The sequence below is a fragment of the Centruroides vittatus genome, unplaced genomic scaffold, assembly GCF_030686945.1.
Source record: "Centruroides vittatus isolate TY-2023 unplaced genomic scaffold, ASM3068694v2 contig_443, whole genome shotgun sequence".
Taxonomy (NCBI): domain Eukaryota; kingdom Metazoa; phylum Arthropoda; class Arachnida; order Scorpiones; family Buthidae; genus Centruroides; species Centruroides vittatus.
Genome location: NW_027122242.1, coordinates 182,820 through 203,641, shown reverse-complemented (window position 1 = coordinate 203,641; position 20,822 = coordinate 182,820). Strand labels below are relative to the sequence as shown.

Genomic DNA, 20,822 nt, shown 5'->3' with positions numbered 1-20,822 from the left:
TAATCTTAATTTATGATTTTTTGTATACATTTTTGTGAAGTTTTAACTTGAAAATGAATTGTCACTGTATTGCAAACAGAAAAAGCAAATATAAGCAATTATTTATTATGATATCGTCGCAATTCCGGGCTGCAATTTTTAATTTATTTAATTTAAAATATACGCTCTCCACTTCAAATTAGTAGTGGCTTGCCCCTATACACCATCCTTTTCCTTTAACAATAGTGTCATTCCGTTCATCTAACACCTCTTAGGAAAAAATTTTTGAATTGAAATAACGTGACTTCCGGTTTGTATCGGAAGTTCTTATATAGTTAATCGGGCCCTCCTACCCATACGGTTTCCATATCTGGTCTGGTCTTTCATCTATCTAGCTCCGTTCTCGATATTAAAGAATGACAGACAGACAAACGTCTTTTTCAAATTGTAGTCCAATTAATTAAATTATAACAGATTATTAGACTTTTTCCCCATTGCAGAAGACATTTAAAGTGGCAGCAACCATTTTAAATTCAACACATGTTGAAGCATAATATATTGTTCTCGTACTCCTCAGTGTTTAATCATCTTATAGAAAAAAATTATAAAAGAGTTCAAAAACAATCATAAATCACGATTTTAAAAAAAAAAATAAAAGTTTTAGCCTGAAATTTACTCGTGAATAACTTTGCGGTTGCATTGCAAATAGTGAAAAAATGTACACAAATCATCATCTTTCACTTCAAAAATAATTGCCAGACGATCTTCTTACCCTTAAGTTTTTCAAGATGAATTCTGTACATAATAATTTATTTTTCCATTCTCTGGAGACGTAAACCGAGAAGAAGGGTGGACGTATGTCTAGTTAAAAAAAGGACACTCCGCCCTGAATAATTTTACAAAACCCCGCTAGGATATTAAAAGCATCGGATTTCCCTAAATAAAAAAAATAAAAAAAAATCAAGAACAGAAAAAAATAAAAAGCAACTTTTTTCTTTCTTTCCTAATAGAAAATTGAATTTTTACTCAGAAAATCAAATTTAAATTTCTTTGGTAATTCTAATATTAAAAGTATCGAGATAACCTAATTTTAATCCCTAAAATAAATAAGCGTAATTTAAATAATTTCCCTAACGATAGGGAAATTCCCCAACGCATTAAATATGGCAAAAATTTAAAAAAATAAATTATACGTAATACGTTTTCGTAATTTATTATTAATTAGTTAATTAGAAATATTATTAAAATATTATCGATTTTTTGGAAACGATAAGGCAGACTACAACGACGAAGACGACGACGACGACGATCTTTCAGCTTCGGGTGATGAGCACCAGATGGCGGGCCGAATAGGAGTTTTTACTCCCGCCAGTTGTCCAAAGAGCGGTCAACAAGTCAAACAAGCTTTCGCCCTTCTTGCTCTTCTGTCGACGTGTTTCTTAAAGAAACTACTAAAGGATTTTTAATATTTTATAAACCGTGTGTAATTCTGAAGATCGGGATACCATGCCGATAAGAAGGAGAAGCTAAAGCGTAAATTCATTTATATATATATATATATAAATATATATAAACCCGTTTTTAAGAAGAGAAATCTTGTCTCAGGTAAGTGCATATTTTTCCAACTTGCATAATTTCCTATTAATTGCAAATTTGAATATATTTCCCGTGCATAATTTGCTATAAACGATAAAATCAAAGCTCCAGACGGCCGAGCATATGATAACAATAGGGGAAAATGTAAAGCGCTGATCGTATGTGGCAAATCTCCTACACGTTAAATACCTTTTCTCCATATTTTACACGCCTTTTTAGCGTGGAAAACTACATCTTTGGGTTCTAGAATGGGTATTAAGTAAATCTTCCCGAAAATAAATATTGGCTTTATCAACCTCAACAGTAAATAAGTGTGAGGATTTTTTTTAAATTAAATATCAGGTGAGAATCAAAATGTCTTGAAGTTACTTCACTTATTGTTGGGCAATCGCTCTCGTTTAATAATACCATTGTTATAGAGGAATCGGAACATTCGCCGGCATCAATTAAAAAATATTCTTGCCTTAATTAAAAATTTATATCTGTAACTTAATTTTTGATGGTAAGAAATGGAAATGGTTTGTAAAGGGTTAAGATGGTGTCTCGAAGCGTCGAGTTTCTTTATTTTGTATACCAATACTCAAATCCTTCTATAGAAACAGACCTGTTTGGGTGGTGCTTTACGTATATTTTAAGGCCTTTAATGGGTCGAATTTTTATGCAGAACTCCCGTGGATTATTCTAAATATATTTTTTTATTTATTTATAGTGAAGTAATAAATTATAATAATTGTCCAATTGAGAATCGAATCCAAATAGCGATCGATGGAGCTTAAAGTTACCCGTTAAGAAAGTGTTAAGGCGAAATATAAAACTGGGAAAATGTGCGATTTTCGTATAAATTTCGACTTAAATAGCTCGATTTTAGCTTTAAGAATCTTAAATTTTCTCAGACTCGCGGAAAAAGAAACAGAAAATTGTAAGTTAAAAACAGATATTGATATGCTTCTCTTGATTTACTTTGCATTATAAATTAAAATTGTTAACAGATCAGATTTGCGGAAATCCGGTCAACAATGATAATTGAGAAGAAAAAGAGTAAGAATCACCGTCTAGAAAGAAACGTCACTCATTTGCATCAGAAAAGTAGATGAGAATGACAATCAGAATTCTTTTATTCTTTTTTATTCCGAGTCTGCGGGAGGCGTGGTACTAACAAGGACCAGTGGATAGACAGGGTAAAAGTTCCATGACCGCATAGAACCCGGGGGAATCTATTTAGAAGTTGTCATTCGAAACTAACTGGACAGATCGTTACCTCTACACAACGTACTGTACCAAGAATTTGATTGCTTACTGTCTTTTTACTCTTCAATTATGACTTTTTAAAGGCGCTATTAGTCTATTTCATTGTCTTTAGACACCCCCTTTTCTTCCTTTCTTCAAAAATAAGAGGATTAGTGTGACGGGGTGCAGATGGAAGCATCCGGTCAGGGACTTTATATTAATTCTAATATATAAATCGGCTTTGGACTAGACCCACGCTTTGTAGCTTTACCGTGTGCCTTTTCTAGCTGGGTTGGGACAATGGTTTCCATTCTGCAAGCTTCACTAAGAGGATTTAGATATAAATTTCTAAAAGCCACGTCAAAAATTTACCGAATTCTTAGAATTGTTTCGAACGTAACAGCCGTGTTTATGCGGTTGTAAGTTGCGTGGAATTTTAATAACGCGCAATCTCGAAATTAGGATCAGTGCCGACCCGTTTAAAATTCAGAAATTGAAATAAAAACAGAAATTTTATTTATTTATTTATTTTTTGCATGTCTCCGTCGTAGTTTTCAGAATGTATTCTACATAACGGAAGTGTGTAGTTATGAAAACGTTTTACTTCACCGAATGTTGATTTTGCGTGAGTTAATGCGATGTATCACGTCACGAACAGTGCAAGTTTAAAAACTCTTGTCGTTATACCGGAGAAACTGGTTTCCAGTTCTTTTTTAGTGTGTGATTATGTTTATTGCACTACATTCGGATATGTCGTAGAAACGAAAATGGCCACCTCAGCTCCAAAATTATTTATTAATCGTAACATCAGTGCCGTTTTCTACTTTCCTCACGTCTTTAATACGCGATTTCTTAGATTTCACGGAAGAACTATAAAAATTGTTTTTTTTTGTTTTTATAATTTTATAAAATATATATATAAAAAATTATTTTTGATTTAGTTTTTCCTACATTCGTTTTCCTTGTTAAAAATGAACTTCGATTTTTTTTAAAAAGTTTTTAACAAGGTATCTAACATGAAACTACGTGATACACGAGGCGAAAAAGTAGGCTAGGAGCAAAATTCTGATAAGTATATTTTACTTTAACGGTATAATGTATTTATCCGAATTATCTAAATCATTAGGAAATCAAATCTTGAATTCGTTGGGCTGTAAATATTTCGTTTAAATAATTTTTTTCACGTTTCCCACCCCCTTACTGAAACTAGGAAAATCTCGATTTGCTCTTAAGCTCTTTGAATGGGTAAGAAATGCGAAATAACTAGAAGTTTTTATAGTTAGAAATAACCCTTTAAACTGGATTTAGGAGTTCGTGCTTTCTTCTTCCCCTGAAAAAAAAAAAAAAAAAAATAGAATTAAGCAACTGAGATGTTCGATTTAGAATGTTCGTAATAACATACAACATCTGGAGAATCAAGGAGACACAATCATCCATTTAGCTGTCATTGGAAGTTTTTTGGTTTCTCCTCCTCCGGCTAGAAAAAAAGAGAAACAAAACATCGAAAGCATCTTAAACGAAATTACAGGAAGTGTTCTTTTCGACAACTGTCTTGCGGTTGCTTAACTGAGACGGATGCACCATTAGGAAGAACTCTTAGGAGGATAATTGGAATCTGTCTACTACGACCAACTAACGAGGATGGCGATTGATATATAAAGATTACTTAACATTAATTGCGCTTAAATAATTAAATCGGGAATTATATAAAATGCCGAGAGTTAATTCCTTTTCTGTTTATTTTTTTCTCATAATGTGGTCTGTTTATGTTCACGTAAATTGTAATGGAACGGTTGGACTATTATTAAGATTTGTTTACCTTATCCGACAAAAGAAAGACATTTTTTTTTCTTTTTTTCGTTTATTCAAGAATCCATTGTCGAACTCGCAAATGGCAAGTCCAAATTCTCCTTTGTACTTTCATAAAAAGTGACATAAAAGCAGTTGAAAGTTGTGTCACCCCGTCTCCCGTGCAATAAATTGAACTAATCTCTGTACTGATCTAGTAATAGGGGTATATATGTCAGGAAGGAGAGATGAAGACCACTTGATTGAGAATGACGCCGGGAAAGTGATAGATGCAATGTCACTGGTGAGCAGACGGGCGACGTCCAGGCACCTCCTAGCCCTCCAGTCAGACCCTTTCTTTCTCTTTTTCATATTTTCAGTTCTATGTATGGAATCCCGGACGGCGAGGCACAAATTTAACCTGGATAAACGTTTAGATCTAAGTAAAAAATCGTATTTGCGACCTTTAAGTTTGACGTGTGTGTATGTAGATGGCAGAAGACAACGGGAATTCAATTTTTTTTTCTTCAAATGCATAAAAAAGAAAGAGTTGAAAGCAAAGTTTATGGGCAGATTGCCAATCATCCCTTGTTAGTGCAATGAACCTTCGACAGTCGAGATAAGTTTGTTTCGATGGTATTTTTTACTTGGAATCTTTGCGAAAACTTTTAAATCATTAAATGCAACATAAGGGACAATTTTTTTTCTTGTCATCCACGGTACATTGAACTTGAAGAGAAGGTGACCGTGTTTATTTAACTCAACCAAGCATTACCGGAGATTGTGGCTCTTCATCACTTGACCCAATTTCTGATCGATTTATCTAACCTCCTTACTCCATTTTAATACGGTTTTCCTTATTTTAATCCGTATTTTTTACTTTTGTAATCATCTCGGGGAGGGGGTGAAGATCCTAAGCGCTAAAGGCCAACGCGATTTAGAAAAATCTAAAATTGGAACTCGGAAGGTCGTCTCGATTAAAACGAAAATCCGATAATAGCTTGTCGGAGACGAAATTTCGACCGCATCGAAAGTCACGTGATCGAGGTTAATCGAGTAATTCTGCCGTAATCACGTCTCTTTATTTATCGCTTTCTTCGCTACTTAGAACCATCTTACAACTTAATAATGCTTCTTCCGTTTGGCATCCATCCAGAGGAGATATTTTTTCCGTTTACTAAAAGTTTGGAGGTGAATCAAAACGATTCCGTTCCTTCTCATTCATGTAGGAGAGTGATGTCATCAGACGGGCCGGAGCTTGTGCCGTTGCCTAGCAACTGCAGAGGGTAGCGCAGACAAGGTGAAGAAGAGATGAACGACCCTTCTGCACGGAGAAGAGAATCTGTTCTACTTTTGCCGTCTGGACATAAATGGCAGACCATTCGTTTCTTTCATAAACTTGGACAGTTTGGCCGGTGCACGTCTTGATTTGATTTCTCCGATGCCTCCAGCAATTCTAACTCCCGCAACACGCAATCGATTTAAATAAATTTCCAGTATATATTGTATATATATATATAAAGTCATCACGATCAGTTTTAATCGGTACGTTTGCTTTATAAGAAAAAAGCATCATTGGAAACCTTATCCAGATGTGTTTGATCACGTGTCACGTCGCATGGTTTATGCTCTTTGTCGGTTGATCGGAAAACCGATAACCCATCTTGTTCGTGTAAACATTGACATGATGAGACGAATTAATCCGAATTTTTATTTATATACACACGGTTTTAAACCCTTGCAAGAACATTGCAAATATATAAAATTGCACAGCAAAGAATTTTAGAACATATTAACTAATTTTCTCATCTGCATAAATTTGATTACTTTAAGGTTGAAAATACTACAAAAAAGCAGCAATACTATAAGAAATAAGAACTCCAGAAGCCATAGAATAGGAGCAAACACTCTACAAAAAGACACAACACAGACAACAATCCCAAAAACAACGGCCAAAAATATACAATTAATTATTATGTAATATTTTTCGTAATGAGCATTCATCTGATTAGAGTTTTGCCATTTTACTATTATATATATACTTTTTTTACGAATCATAACTCTTTCCATAATAAGCTGTTAAAAGAAATGGAAAAGATCACGTGCCCATTCAATGGGCAATTGCTGGCTAAGAAAACGAACAAGGCGTATTGTTTCAGTCGACGTCGTCAGCATTCACGAAGAAGACTTTTTTCTATTCTTAATTGGATGGGGTCCTTAGAGATAATTAGATAAAAAGTTCCGAAAATAGAAGCCCGGAAATATGCAAAACTTCTCTTTGAGTCCTATCGGACCGCAAAGATCTTATAAGAGATAGCCGCAAGTGGTAAAGTAGAGAATCATCAGAATGGATCATCGCTTCGACCCTTAAGGGAACCCTATCCGACCCCGAGGGCTACATCTAAACAGGAACCAAATATATTTCTTTCTACGCGGTTTTTTTTCGTTCTTGATGGTGATTACGGAAGGTAAATAGAGCTTCGGAACCTTATTACACGCTCGGGTTAGCTAGGAAAATATAGGGCCGTTCTTCTTTAATTTTGGGTTGTAAAGAACCTCCTCAAATTGGCATTCAAAAGTGTAAGAAGAGTGTACCATTAAGTTTTTATGGGCTTTTGGTCTGGTTACAGAAGCGGTTTTCGTATAATATAATTGTTATTTTGATGGCGTCTGAAGAGGATGTCTTTCTCATGCTGAACAGACAATTGAGAATGTCTTAAGTATGATTCACGAGCGAATCATGTACTCTACAACAAGAAAAATTAATAATTCAGACTGTTTCCATAATTAGTGTCTACGTTTATAATCGATACGACGAAAACATAGTTATGTCAATCAAAATCAAATTTTCTATCAACAACGTACAAAATTGCAGAAATTTTGTTTTTATGTCAAAATTTAACGCCATTCGACCATGACTAACTCACGTATACTCGATTTTCTGACGATACTGCCAGGCAGAGACTATATATTCGAGTCACGAGCCATGTAACTACACATATCATTGCTTTTATAGTGAAAGAAAAGTATCGCGTTTTTTCAAGCAGATCTCGAAGAATTTCCTCAAAAATATGCCTAAAATTAAAAAGTCAAGTCGACTGAAATTACACTTTCCATAAAAAGAATCGTTTGTTTTCAGTGAAAACACCTTATGATAAATTATCCAAATTCAAAGATCGTAAGAGGGCAAGTACAAGAACATTATCCTTTATCGATATAGATAGAGAGAGAGAGAGATGAGCAATTTATGCAAGAAACCATTGCTCGGAACACGGAACCATCAGCCCGCAGGTAATATGACGGCTAGACAAAAGCCTTCTATGAATTTTTCCTTCTTTAGATAACCTATCGCTCCTCTATAATGGATGCAATGGCAGAGAGATGCTTATTGTTATCTAACCTACATCTGATCCGCTCTCGACCCGATTGCCGAACGTAATTAGTAAAGTTCGTGTGAATCTTCACCCCTAAGTAGCCTCTCTGACGTTTTCTTTAGAGGGGATGTCCGTTAGAACGAAAAAAAAAAAAAAAAAAAAAAACGAGAGGGACTCGTCTGGACCGTGGGCAGAAACTGTCTGCCTGTCGCTAAAATGCTTTTGTAGTTTATAAGTATCCGCATTCTTGTGCCTTTTTAGAATTTCTGTCGACTTAACTGAAGGTTTCTGTTTTGTGACGCATTTTTTTGATACAAAACTTGGATTTTTTGAATTGTTTGGGTAGGCATTTCCCGTCTAGAGAGATCTCAAAAGTGCTCTTTGTTTCTCAAACACGTTTCTTTACCAAGAAAAGCTCTTATATACTATATACAAGCTCACGATGTAACAAACGATGCTGCTTTAGTATAACGTTTTCTACAAAAATTGCGTGGAAACACGTGAATTATATATGCCTAAGGATAAGGAGTTACATATAAAATTTATTTATATTCAAAATACGTTATAACCTACTTTATAATTTACATTGTTTGAATAAAGTGTAAAAATACGATTTCAAAAAGACCTACTTCAAAGAAAAGGAGGTTATGATACAATAGGCTTATTGAAGAATGAATATCTGCAGAGGACAATGACTAAAAATGAACCTGATCCATAATATTTGATTAATTCCATAGACCTATCTGGTCGGAGATAATCGAGAAAAAAGCTTCTTTCGACCGAGAAAATGCATCAAATTAATCAGCGAAGGGAAATTAATTAGATTTATTTTATGCAAATATTCACTTTTCGATATTTTTAGCCTTAGTCGCGAGCTTCTTAGCGCGAAAAATAATCTCATACAAGTAAATAAATTTTCCTAACTTTCAAGACGAAAATGAGAACACGTACATTATAAATATATAAAATTTTATATAATTTAATTTTTCCTTTATTTATTCTTTGACTAACCGAATTACCTATTGATTAATGTCAATAAAGGAGTTCTGTTGGCTTCTGTAAATATTTACTGTTAAAATATTTTAAATATTAAAATCACAATCTACGTCGTTAGTGAAGCTATCAATAATTTAATATAATTATTTGAAAACTTTACTAATAACACAGGCAAAGAGTAAAATCACGATTTAACTTATTCCCATTAAATTACTCATAGTGAATTATACAAAATTTAACATTTGGAAGTGAAATTTTAGCGATTTATCAACTAACTCTTTACTGTCTTCTCGTGACAGATACTTATTTCAAGCACTTAATCCTAATTAAAGTTTGATTAATTGTGTCTAATTTTGTCTCAAACATTAGTGCCAACCAACAGAAATGTGTCTAGTCCAAGTTCTAAAGTGTTAAAATAATCTAATTCATTTTATTTACATAGATTATTGTTATTTTTGCTTGTAACTTGTATCTATCTATTTTAATTGGATTGTTTCCTTCTTTTCTTTTCTCTCCAAACATTATTGTTCAATGTTATTATGAAGAAAGAACTTTTTTCTTTTATTAATTAATGATTTTCATGCACGAAAATGTACACAATTATTTAAAAATAAATCATAATTTAAGTTTAGATTCCATTAGAAACACATTAAAAAAACATGCACTGTGTTTTTTTCAATAATGTTGCTACTGTTTAATGTGATAATTAGCCTAACCTAGAATCCAACTTCATCCATTAAACATGTTTTATTATTATTATTATTTTTCTCTTTTGAATAATTGAAAGTGAACAAAAGATGTGGTTAATAACAATAATTAATTTGTGTTCTGGGGAGTTGATAACACTCAAAAGTTGTTATTGTTTTTAATAGGAGAGGGAGATGAAGTTTCAAAATGTTTACTTGTTTTTACATTTCCGTTTGTTATTTATATACACTTTTAAAATAAATATTATTTACAAACGACAAGTCTGGATAATCTTTGCGATTCATCTGTTCTGATGTTTTAAATGGATAATAATTTTTCTGTCTTTCGAATGGGAGTATTTTGATACTTCTACTGTTTTTATTGGTGTAATTGAAACTATACTTGAAAATTAAAACAAGTTTTGCATACTTATCATTTAAAATTTGTTTATCCGATTTACAAGCAGGTATTAACATGTGTAGAATTTAGTTTTATCTTTGTTTTCCTGATCTACTTTGTTAAGTAACTATTACATTTTCCTAATCTCAAGTATGTTGCGTGTCGCAAGGCTATCTTTTCTATTTCTGTTTATGCTGTGTAATGCTTACTTTTCTCCTTCGTCGCCATTTTTATCGTCTAAATTGAGATTTTTATCGATAATTCGAAGCATTATCGACATATTAGTGATGCAACATTTGGTAATAATGTTGTATTACATAGTCACGTGTATGAATATTCGGAATTTTCGAAGAAGAATTCATCCAATTTGTTTCCTAAATCATTACATCTGTGTTGTATATTTCTTATATTTATTGCGTACAATTCGAGTTTGACAGATTACATTATGAATCATAGTTTATCCTCTCTTCTGAGCCTCCCGAAATGTAATTTTTAGCCCGCGACTAATCGAAATGTTGGCCTAAACATTGCTATAGATTACCCTCCTCGTTTCAGTATTTAGCTGTGTAAGTTATTCAGTATACCTCAATAATATATAGCTTTGCATCATTGTCTAGGCAAACTGTTTCTCTTCGATTGAATAATATGTTGGATAATAAACCCCAGCAAGTTAGATTGATTCATGCAGATGAGCAATGATTGCCAGAATACAGATGAATGGAAATGATACAACGTTAAATCATATATCTAAATTATACAGAACTTCCCCCAAAACTCGTGATTAAGTGCAGAATGTCTGTAGCATTTGGCTCTTTCATTATCTAGTTTATGTTACAGACAACAATTCAGAAATTGAAGGCGAGTGCAGACCCATTTTAATGATTAGTTCGAAGGATAAACAGACCATGAACTATACGCTGTTAGCTATTCAATTTTCTTAACAAAGAGAATTGATTTAAAAAAAGGTAATGGGGAAACACAATGCTTCCGATTAAAGAAAGGGGATTAAAGGGCATAATTGCACCATTACCATGTATTTGTTGAATTGTCCCTACGTGTAGATCAACGTGTAAGGATTTATACGATGACTAATACTTTCCAATAAAACACTCGCGACATACGAAATTCGATAAAATAGGCAATTTAGACAATCTTTCCAAGTGTTAATTTAAAAAATTAAAATGGTTTTATAATTAAATTTGTGTAATATAATCGAATAAGTACGAAAAAAATCCATGTTATTGATTCAGTGCATATGCTCAATATAGTTCAATAGCGATGGTTATCAGCTCTTCAGAACTGGGTCAGAAATAATAAATTTATTACATTTCAATACATTTTCAAAAAATATTTTACACATTTTCCCCCATAAATTTCATTTTTTGTAAAAATAATAACTAAATTTTATACTTAGAATTAAGGCGTAAGCTATAGTTTACAGCAAATCGACATAAACTGACCTACGAACGGAATTTCTAATAGACTTTTAAATGTAATTCTTCTAAGAGAGTTAAAATATCGAAATTTAAACCCAAATAATTTATTTTAAAGCATTTATCTCTCAATAGAAATAATTTATTCCAGGATATAAAAAAATGATTTATCGATAACAGATCACAGCTAAACTAGAAAAATATTTATATTAAATGGAACCTATAGCGATGCAAAACATCAATATATATATATATATATATTTCTAGATTTTTCTTATAAATCATTCGTTGACCCCAAAATGTCAGAAAAACTCGATTCTCATCAGAAATATCACAGTTAAAAAATACTTAGAATAATGGGAAGTTGTATTACTTCGCTAGTATATAACACATTATATATACTGTATATATAAAAGTAGATATTGCACATCTGGTAGAAATCCCGCTCTTTTGCAATAAAAAAAAGGGCACAAAATTTAATACTCATCGCTTCGGATATCGTACAGATGGGTGCTTTTTTTATGTAGATCGACCATTGTGCTTTATATAATGGCTTAGACGGAGTGCTCGATAGGCAGATGGGGGAATGGCCACTCGGGAATAGAAGTTTGGGGGTTTGCTTAGACAGGTGCATTACTTACACACTTCTATGCATTTCTATCAATAAAATTGCTTTCGGAAAATTAAATTAAAAGTTTCCTTTCTGTTTATTTTCTAAATTTAAATACGTTTTCTTTAATTAGTTCCTGGTCTTTTCATTTTCGTTTGCGAAAGTGAAAACGATGCCGGATTATTCGGCGATTTTACCATCGATCCTGCTCCTTCTTTCCCATTTACAACGTTGTCTCGGGGTTAGCCAAGTGAGAACTGATGGCGAAAATAACTCGAAACAAACAGGATAATCTAATTAATTAATTTACGAGTTGATTTATCTCGAAAGTTTCAGTGGAAATCCCCAAGAAAATTAACGTGCTGGGAATTAATTTTGTTTGCAAAAGTTTTAATTTATGCGGGAAATTGGACGAGTTTTTTTAATATTTTATTTCATTTTTTTTATTTTTCGCTTTGTAGATGTCGAGTCGATATTAAATTCGGGTTCAAAATTCGAATTAATTTTAGTACAAGAGGAAAAAACAAATCAATTTTCTTGGGAAGAATGGAAATAAGGCAGCGAATGAAGTTTGCATTTTAAAATTAATTTTTATAAATATTTAAATTTGTATCCTAAACAATACTTTAGAAAGTTGCACTTTATTTTTTAAAGTTTAAATTAAATTTTTAAAAATGTAACTTGGTGTATCTCTTCTCTTTACATCATTCTTCGAGAGTTTTAACGATCGACGAACGTTTTAATAGACAACTCTTATCGTCAAAACGAAGCTGGACGAATTTTCAAAAGCAATTTATTTAACTGTTATTCATTTACATATTTACTACAGAGAGTTATTATCATACTAATTAACGAGGAGAATATTTTAATGATGTCCGATGCAATTTTGAATTAATTAAAATTAAATTTTCTATTCAACGATAATTTCGATGATGTCAGATATTGCACCATTAAACAAAACACGAATTTCTTATCAACGTCAAGAAATCCTTCCTCTACCATTTTCCTTTATATCTGTGACTATTTCCTTAATTCGAGAGTGAGTCACTTCGCTTTAAAATTTTCATTTTTTGAAAAAAAAAGCAGGCAAAAAATCTACTGTAACTAGGATTTTCCGATTTGCAATGCGGGAAAATATATAAATAGCTTCTTAAAAGTTAATTATTTTTATTTTATGCAATAATTTAACTTATAAATTACTTAAATTCGGTCGTAAATCTCCCTGGAAGAGAAAGTTTTGGCTCTTTCGTTGGTAACAGCGAGACGTTCTTAGCAGAAAGCAGCGAATTTGAAACCGCGATTATGCCATTGATTTGCATACTCCCGCTACCAATTTGTGTAAATAAAGCATAAAATAGAGTGAAAATTCAACCCAGTTCTTTCCGGATGAATCTTAACTCGGTCAGACCGATATTGCGTCCTACTTTAGAAAAACTGCCCGCCTTTCTAATGATTTTCACACGAAACCCAACCGACTTTATTCTTGATGCAGTTTGCCTTGACTACACTAAAAGTCTATTCAAGCGGACTGAATTTAATACAGTCAAGGTTCAATCCTCCATCATTTTTAAGCGTTAACATCTATGCAGAAATGCGATAATCGTGATGAAAATGCATGAATCTGAATCGATCACGCTTTACCACGAAACGCGATAATCGCCGCTCTAATTAAAAGTTAGTTCCCAGTTAAAACTAAATGTAAAATTTATAAGTTTGTACCCGTCATTAATGAGGTTTTAGTTCAATATTTTAAAAGATAACGATTTTTTTTAAGTGATATTTTATTAATAAATTCGAAAGAAACGATGCGGATGATTTGTTTTTTCAATTTTCCAACATTTCCTTCGACTTCGTCTGATTGGTAAAGTGAACATTATCTTCACTGGCTGTAAACGAATACTTCACGCTTCCCGAATACCACTTTATTGAAAATTTTTCGATAAATTTTTGGTACGGAGCCATTTTCCCGAAAGAAAGAAAGTTATAAAAATTTTCTAGAGAATACTGGCGTGGAATGTAACCGTTATCGGGATGCGACGTTGGATAAAACGGGATTTGTTTCATTTAATTCATCTCGACTCCCCCGAAATTCTTGGGAAGAAGTCGATTTAAAGGAAATCACATCCCACCGGGGACATTATTCCATTTACGAAATTCGACCCTCCGTTAATGATGACCACAATGAGGTCGAAGTTGGTCATCCTTCTCCAACATCGCCAACAGCTGCTCCTAATCACCCGTCCAGGAAATAACTCGTACAAGTTGAAGTTGAGTAATATCCTTTTTGCGAAAGGATAGCTTTTACTACTTTTCTATCACTTCTAATAATAATTTGTCACGTTATAAAGAGAAATAACCGATATAAAACGGTGCAAAAATAACTTCTTTTTCTTTTACATACGTCAGAATTAATTTATATAATTTTTATTTTATTTTATTAAAATTTTTTTCTCATCTTCAAGGTTTTAAGCCATTCGGGGAAAAGTTATTGCTGTCGTTAATTTGTGTTGGCCTCACCTGTACAGGTAGAAGATCCGGTTATATCAGATACGGAGAATATATTCTATAATTATTGCTGACAAACTTTAAAGTTTTTTTTTTCTTTTTTTTCTACAATTTGGTATATCGAAGGATGTTAAATTGTGTGGTTATTCTTCATCTTGTACAATTTGTCACTCCCTTCCTTTGCTTCGTCGCTCATCTTTTATATAAACTTATATGTATTTTATGGTTGGAAAACTATTGAAGTAGCAATCGAAAGTGCTTTTATCGTCAGTCTGGTAACTATTGTGTGACAATACTTTTATATTCGAATGACACATTATTTAGGAAATTCGTCACGTCGTATGGTGACGTTTACGCCGTTATTTTCATACATTTCGAACTTTCCTTTCCATTATAAACCTATTCTTATCGGCCCCGAGTCTAGATTTAGGTTAGAATAAATGATCTGCCGATCTGAACTTTATTCTTATCGTCGTTATTTGTTATGATTCTTGTCCTATCTCTTATTATTTAGTCTATTGTTGTTGTTACTCGGCTTTTTTTAAAATTATTCGACCGTTTCTTTGAATTATTTTGGACGTATGCCATCACTCTTCGTTCGTGTCCGTACTCTTTCCTACAGCTTTTTAATGTCAGAAAAATTTCCCTTAATAAATTATTTATTTATTTTTTAAATGAAGAGATGAATTACGTCAAAAGAAAATCTGAAATGAAAGTGTTAGGCCATATAAGCCAAGGATATTTTACATCGTTAGATCGTCTCGGAATTCGTGCCATTAAGGTAATTACAATCTTACTAGTAACTATCGAATCCCACGCTTGGAACTTATATTCATGAAATCCTTCTGAACTACTAAACACGTTCGAGATGAACTACCGTTACGATCTGTCGCTTCTCATTGTTTAGCGAAGCGTGTTGTATCTTTAATGTGCAAGAGACATTGTGACCCGATTACACTTTATATAATAAACAGGAAGCCACGCTTCAAATTATTATACTGAAAAGAAACAATAAGAAGTCGAGTCTTAAAAGATTTTTAAACATTTTTTTAATATTTATTTGCAGATAAGATGGAAAGAAACATCCCAGACGTTAGAGACATTTTCGGAGGATACAAAATGGATGATGCCAAGCAGGACTTGTGCATCTACGATCATTCACCTCGCAGTCGCAGAAGAACAGGTAGGAAGATATCCGAATATATGGAAGATGACACTTCGGATTCCATGGACGATGGCCACAATAACATAACTAACGGACGAACGGGACACGAGAAAAGACACGAAAAACGCAACAACAGATCGACCAATAACGAAGAATATAAATCGGAGAGGAATAAAAAAGATTATTCGACTAAAACACTAACAGACAGGGATATAAGACACTTGGAAAGACATTTGTCCATGAAAAAGACAATCAGGAAACAAATCAGCCGAAATCTAGCTAAAGCATTCGTGGAAGACCCCAAAGCACTTCAGACTGACACTCCGCAGATGCAGACTTCTAATCATCAAGCTAAACAGAGAGAAGTGGATCAATGTTTCACTCTTACACGTGCTAAGTTAGCTAAATCGGAACAGAATGTGTTAGACATGTTGAAAGAATGCAGGGATCCCGAAACGGATTCGGGACACTCCAGCCCCGTGCATCACAGTAGCTGCGAAGACGAAGCAACTTTGAACGACGACTACGAACAACAGAGGGCGAAATCACGCCAGAACAGAATAGAAGAATCCCAAAAACTACAAAGCAGAAAAGACCCCGTACCCACCAACGAAAGTCGATTTTCATTTTGGAGAATGTTTAATGTATTAGGTAGAGGGAAACGATGATGTTACAGAATTAAACTCTCGTATTGGATACACGTCTCTAAAAGGGTCGGCTCCCGGATAACCGGGAGCGACTACAGACTGATCTCTAGCCAAATTAGAACCGTCTGTTTAAAAAAACAAGATAAAACACAAACATCTTTTTCTAATTTTTATTCCTAGTTTGAATGGCCATATGTGTAATTTCATTAAGGTGAGGTAAATGCTTTTTAATCGTCCGTGTCACAGCTTTATGTATAGACGTAGTTTCTACATGTTCTCATCTTGGGTAAGGGGAATCATCTAGTCACGCTTGACATCATGCTGAAGAGCAGTAACCTAATTTTATATATGTATATTTTATATTAGGTGAGATATTTAAAAAAGAAAAGAAAGAACTTTATCTAGATTAATAGAAACAGTTTTACATCTTAAACTGTACATAAATGAATTTTGAGCTTTCCTCTCATTAAATTGATGATTTCAATAAATATCGAATAACACAATTTACAATTTACGAAGAAGAATTCTATAAAGTAGAATAGATATAAGATATATGTTGTATAGGAAATCAGTTTTTAAAAATTGTTGTACAAAATTATTCCTTGGAATGGGAAATTCTTGGAATAAAATTGGTGGAACAAGAAAGAGAAAAGGTAAAAATTCTTTCATTTCACATTGTCAATTTTAAGAAGATTCGTAACGTTTATGAGGTCAGAAATATATTAGCCGATGACAGATATACACACTTCCTATACATTTTCATAATATCGAAAAAAGTTTAAGGAACTTTATACGGAAGTTTTTCCAAACTTTTCGATTTAAATCGAGTCTTTGTTCCATTCTGAAAACTTCTTTTTATCATCGAGAGACCGGTTTTGGGGGTAAATCAAGTTTTTTTTTTTCTTATTAAAATGTCATCTTGGATAGAACCAAGTCTGGTTTTCATCGGAAAGGTTTGCTTTGGAGAGGGAAAACCAGTATTACCTGTTTGAATTAAAGGACAATAGCTAGTTTGACGTTAAGGTGGGAGGCATAACGTGCCCAACTTCTACCTTCACTTTTGATACACATTACATTTTAATAACAAAAGATAATTAATCGTTTCTAACACGAAATCCTGCTTTATACTAAATATCTAATTTTAAATCAGAGTTTTTTTTTTATTTATTTATGTATTTAATACCTTACAACAAAGAAAGTCATTGAGAGAATGTGTTAAATATTTATAAATCTAACTTAGATCCTTTATAGAAAATAATAATTATTAAAAATTCATGATTACTATTAATACAAAAAGGAAAATTAAGTAAAAGTTTTCACATTTTACTTGTTCAAAAAATGTAAAATGACATCACGCCACATAGACGAGTGGGCGATGCAAGTTTAAAGACCTCATAGGCTTATAATAACGTTTAATTTATTCTTGTAAATTTAACCTTCTTTTTCTTTAAAACAAAATAAAAGCTTCATCTGAAAAACTTCGTTCCAACAGATAAATTACCTTTCCTAAGAGAGTTTTTCTTCTTTTTATCACTATTCCCGACGATAAACATTTAAATTTACTACGAAAATTACTCTTTTTTAGAATGTAAAAAACGAAAAAATATCTTAAGTTTTTTAAATGGAAATTTGAAAAACAAAATCTGAAATGTTCACAAATCAATCGCGCAAATCGTTTTTCCTTCCTCCTTTTTTAAAATAAATTAAAAAAAAAAAAAAATTACGGATAGGAGTTAGTGTAAATTTTCAAAAATAAAATTTTTATGACATCTTTTTATTTTTTCCCCCTATCTCTTTCGTAGAATCGAACACATCTAAATCAATTTATCATTCCTTTAGTGTTTTTAAATAATATATCAGCCCCTTATCTAATTATTTTTGCTGTGGAGTTGACCATACTTTCACTTTTCACCCGCAGCTGCCCTTTATTTTATTTTTTTCTGGATTATGAGAGCTTAGATGAGTGATAAGTTAATGACTTCTCGGTATTGAACCTCTCTTCAAGGTTGTCTTTATATTCGGGAGTGTTTATCGACCTCCTAGGGCCTCCCACTTAGATCTCGAATCGAATTTTGTAGATAAAATGAAGAAGTTTTATCCCATTAAAAAAATTAACTTCCGTGTTAAATACGTAAATCTAATTTTAATAGTCACGTTTCGGTCTGATTCTTTTACAGAAATTATATTTTTAACTATTAAAAAATATATATTTGGTAGGCTATACAATATGTTAATGCCAAGAAAATGGTTTTTACGGATGGCTGAACAGTATTATACTCTAATTGGGTAGAATACCATCTTCTAATAAGGATACATATCATAAAGTTCGGATATTTTTATATATGTTTATATATATATACATAAATATATATTGCTAATTTTTTTTTCTAGTACAAACTAGTTGGCTATCTAAAGTACAACGACCAGTAAATAAGTTGTATTACCTGTATTACCGGCCAAAGTGTGGTAAAGGTACGACTTATATAAGTAAACCGGACATTAGACTGAAGAAATACACTTCGGTGATTTGATATGGAAATTTTATAGTGATTTTCGTAGTAAATTTTGGGATAAACTACTTAAATAATTCCGAAATATATACACATCTTAAGAACGGAATTTAATACTTTCGAGTTGTTTGTATAGAAAAGTTGAGCAATGCATTAGCGATACGTGTGAATAATACTCGTTAAGTATAACAGTCAAACCGATTTAACACCATTTGTTGCCCCTGAAACTAGAATTAAATCGTGCGGGGTGCTAAATTGAAATATCCGAAACATTAAGAATTATATAAGTTATACATTGTAATTTGGTATTTTCAATGCAAAATCGTACACTTAATGCTGAAGATATTCATGCAGTAGATTCGTTTACAAATACAGTATTTATTAGCGCTTTACAAGGGTGGCGTTATACCGAGATTTGATTGAATATATATAATATATATTTAAGTTCTGAGTAAGCCCAATCTCCTTAGTTAAGCTCTTGTTTTATAATTGTAAATAACGTTTACAAAAAAAATAACTTTAATGTCGCTATTATGGACATATTTAGCTCTAAAAGATCATAAAAGAAAACGAAACAAATGAAATTGGCACGTATACTATAATAGAAAAAAAAGCTAATTTAACACAATCTTATTCGAGCGAACAAAGACAATAACGAATACGTATAGCGTGACATAATAATACACAAACAAATCTAGAAGGAAAAAAAAAACACTACAAACAATACACAATTTTAAAAGTAAGAAAAAAAAATAATAAAAAGATTACAAAGTTTTATGTTTAGAAAGATCATTGCCTATTTAGAGATATGACAAATGGGATTTAGAAATGCACGTGACGCAAACAATACCGCAAAAACAACCGCAACAGATGCACAACAACACAATTCAATAATATAGATAAGGGATTCATTTCAACTATGACAATCCGTAGGAAAAAAAAATCGAATAGATTTTTGTATATTCTTGATATTCCGATAATTGTTCACCCATTTTCATAACCCAATTCCACCGTTTAATCGCAAAAACGTGTTTTCAATCGAGATTAAAAAAAACCCGCACACCTATGCATTGTTCCAGTATACAGAGTGATATTTAATGAAAGTTTTTCTTTTATAATTGAAAGTATACTTATATATTTTAAACGAAAGAGTTAGACTAATTCATCCAGAAAAAAAAATAGATAAAAATACGTATTGAAACGTCTAAACGAACATAACCGCAAAACGTTACTTATCTTTTCTGTTTCATGCCCGACAGAGCGTCACAGACACGCTTCGTGACGCGTATTTAATTTTCATCTGTGAAAATGTTTCTGCCTGTAAAACAATCTTAAAAAAGAAAAGTAAAATGAACTGGATATATTAATTTTCGTGTTATTTAATTTATAAATAACCATAAAAATTACTTATAAGAATTCTTTACTTCCATAAAGTAGCATCCGATCTTCCAGTTAGTAGAGGTGTTCTACGAAAGAATTACCGAGTTAACAAACTAATATATTAAATATAAAATACTTTGTCGTTAATTTAAAACGTTAAAAATTAAAATCGAAGCAATTATGGCACATTATAAATCAAATAGAATTAGGCTAAAGGTAAACCAGATAAGGTTTTATGACTCTCTTCCACCTAAATACTTCAAAATTGGAAGATAAGAAAGAGTATGAAGTTGCTACATCAAATTAAACTTAATTTTAACCAGAATTAACTTAAATTCTACATAAATTAATGGCCCGAAATTAAGAATAATAATTTTAAACGATGTTAAAGATTATAGTTAAACAGCTTTATAATTAATTATTCAATGAGTGAGCAAATAAGTTGACATTTTAAGTAGAGTTAGAAAAGCATTGTCTACATTATATTCAATTAAGATTAAATAAAAATAAATGTGTTATTGAGTTA

At 32.2% G+C, this 20,822-nt stretch overlaps 1 protein-coding gene across 2 annotated transcripts; it reads left to right on the top strand.

Annotated features, from left to right (window-relative positions):
- The first annotated feature begins 1,358 nt into the window (after positions 1–1,358).
- Positions 1,359–20,822, top strand: LOC136977129 (uncharacterized). Of its 2 annotated transcripts, none has more exons than XM_067272567.1 (2): positions 1,359–1,584; positions 15,661–20,822. In XM_067272567.1, the coding sequence occupies exon 2, from the start codon at positions 15,666–15,668 to the stop codon at positions 16,425–16,427; it is 762 nt and encodes a 253-aa protein (XP_067128668.1). In that variant the 5' UTR covers positions 1,359–1,584; positions 15,661–15,665; the 3' UTR covers positions 16,428–20,822. The 2 variants fall into 2 exon arrangements, with proteins under 2 accessions (XP_067128668.1, XP_067128669.1); XM_067272568.1 differs by lacking the exon at positions 1,359–1,584 and adding an exon at positions 14,934–15,375.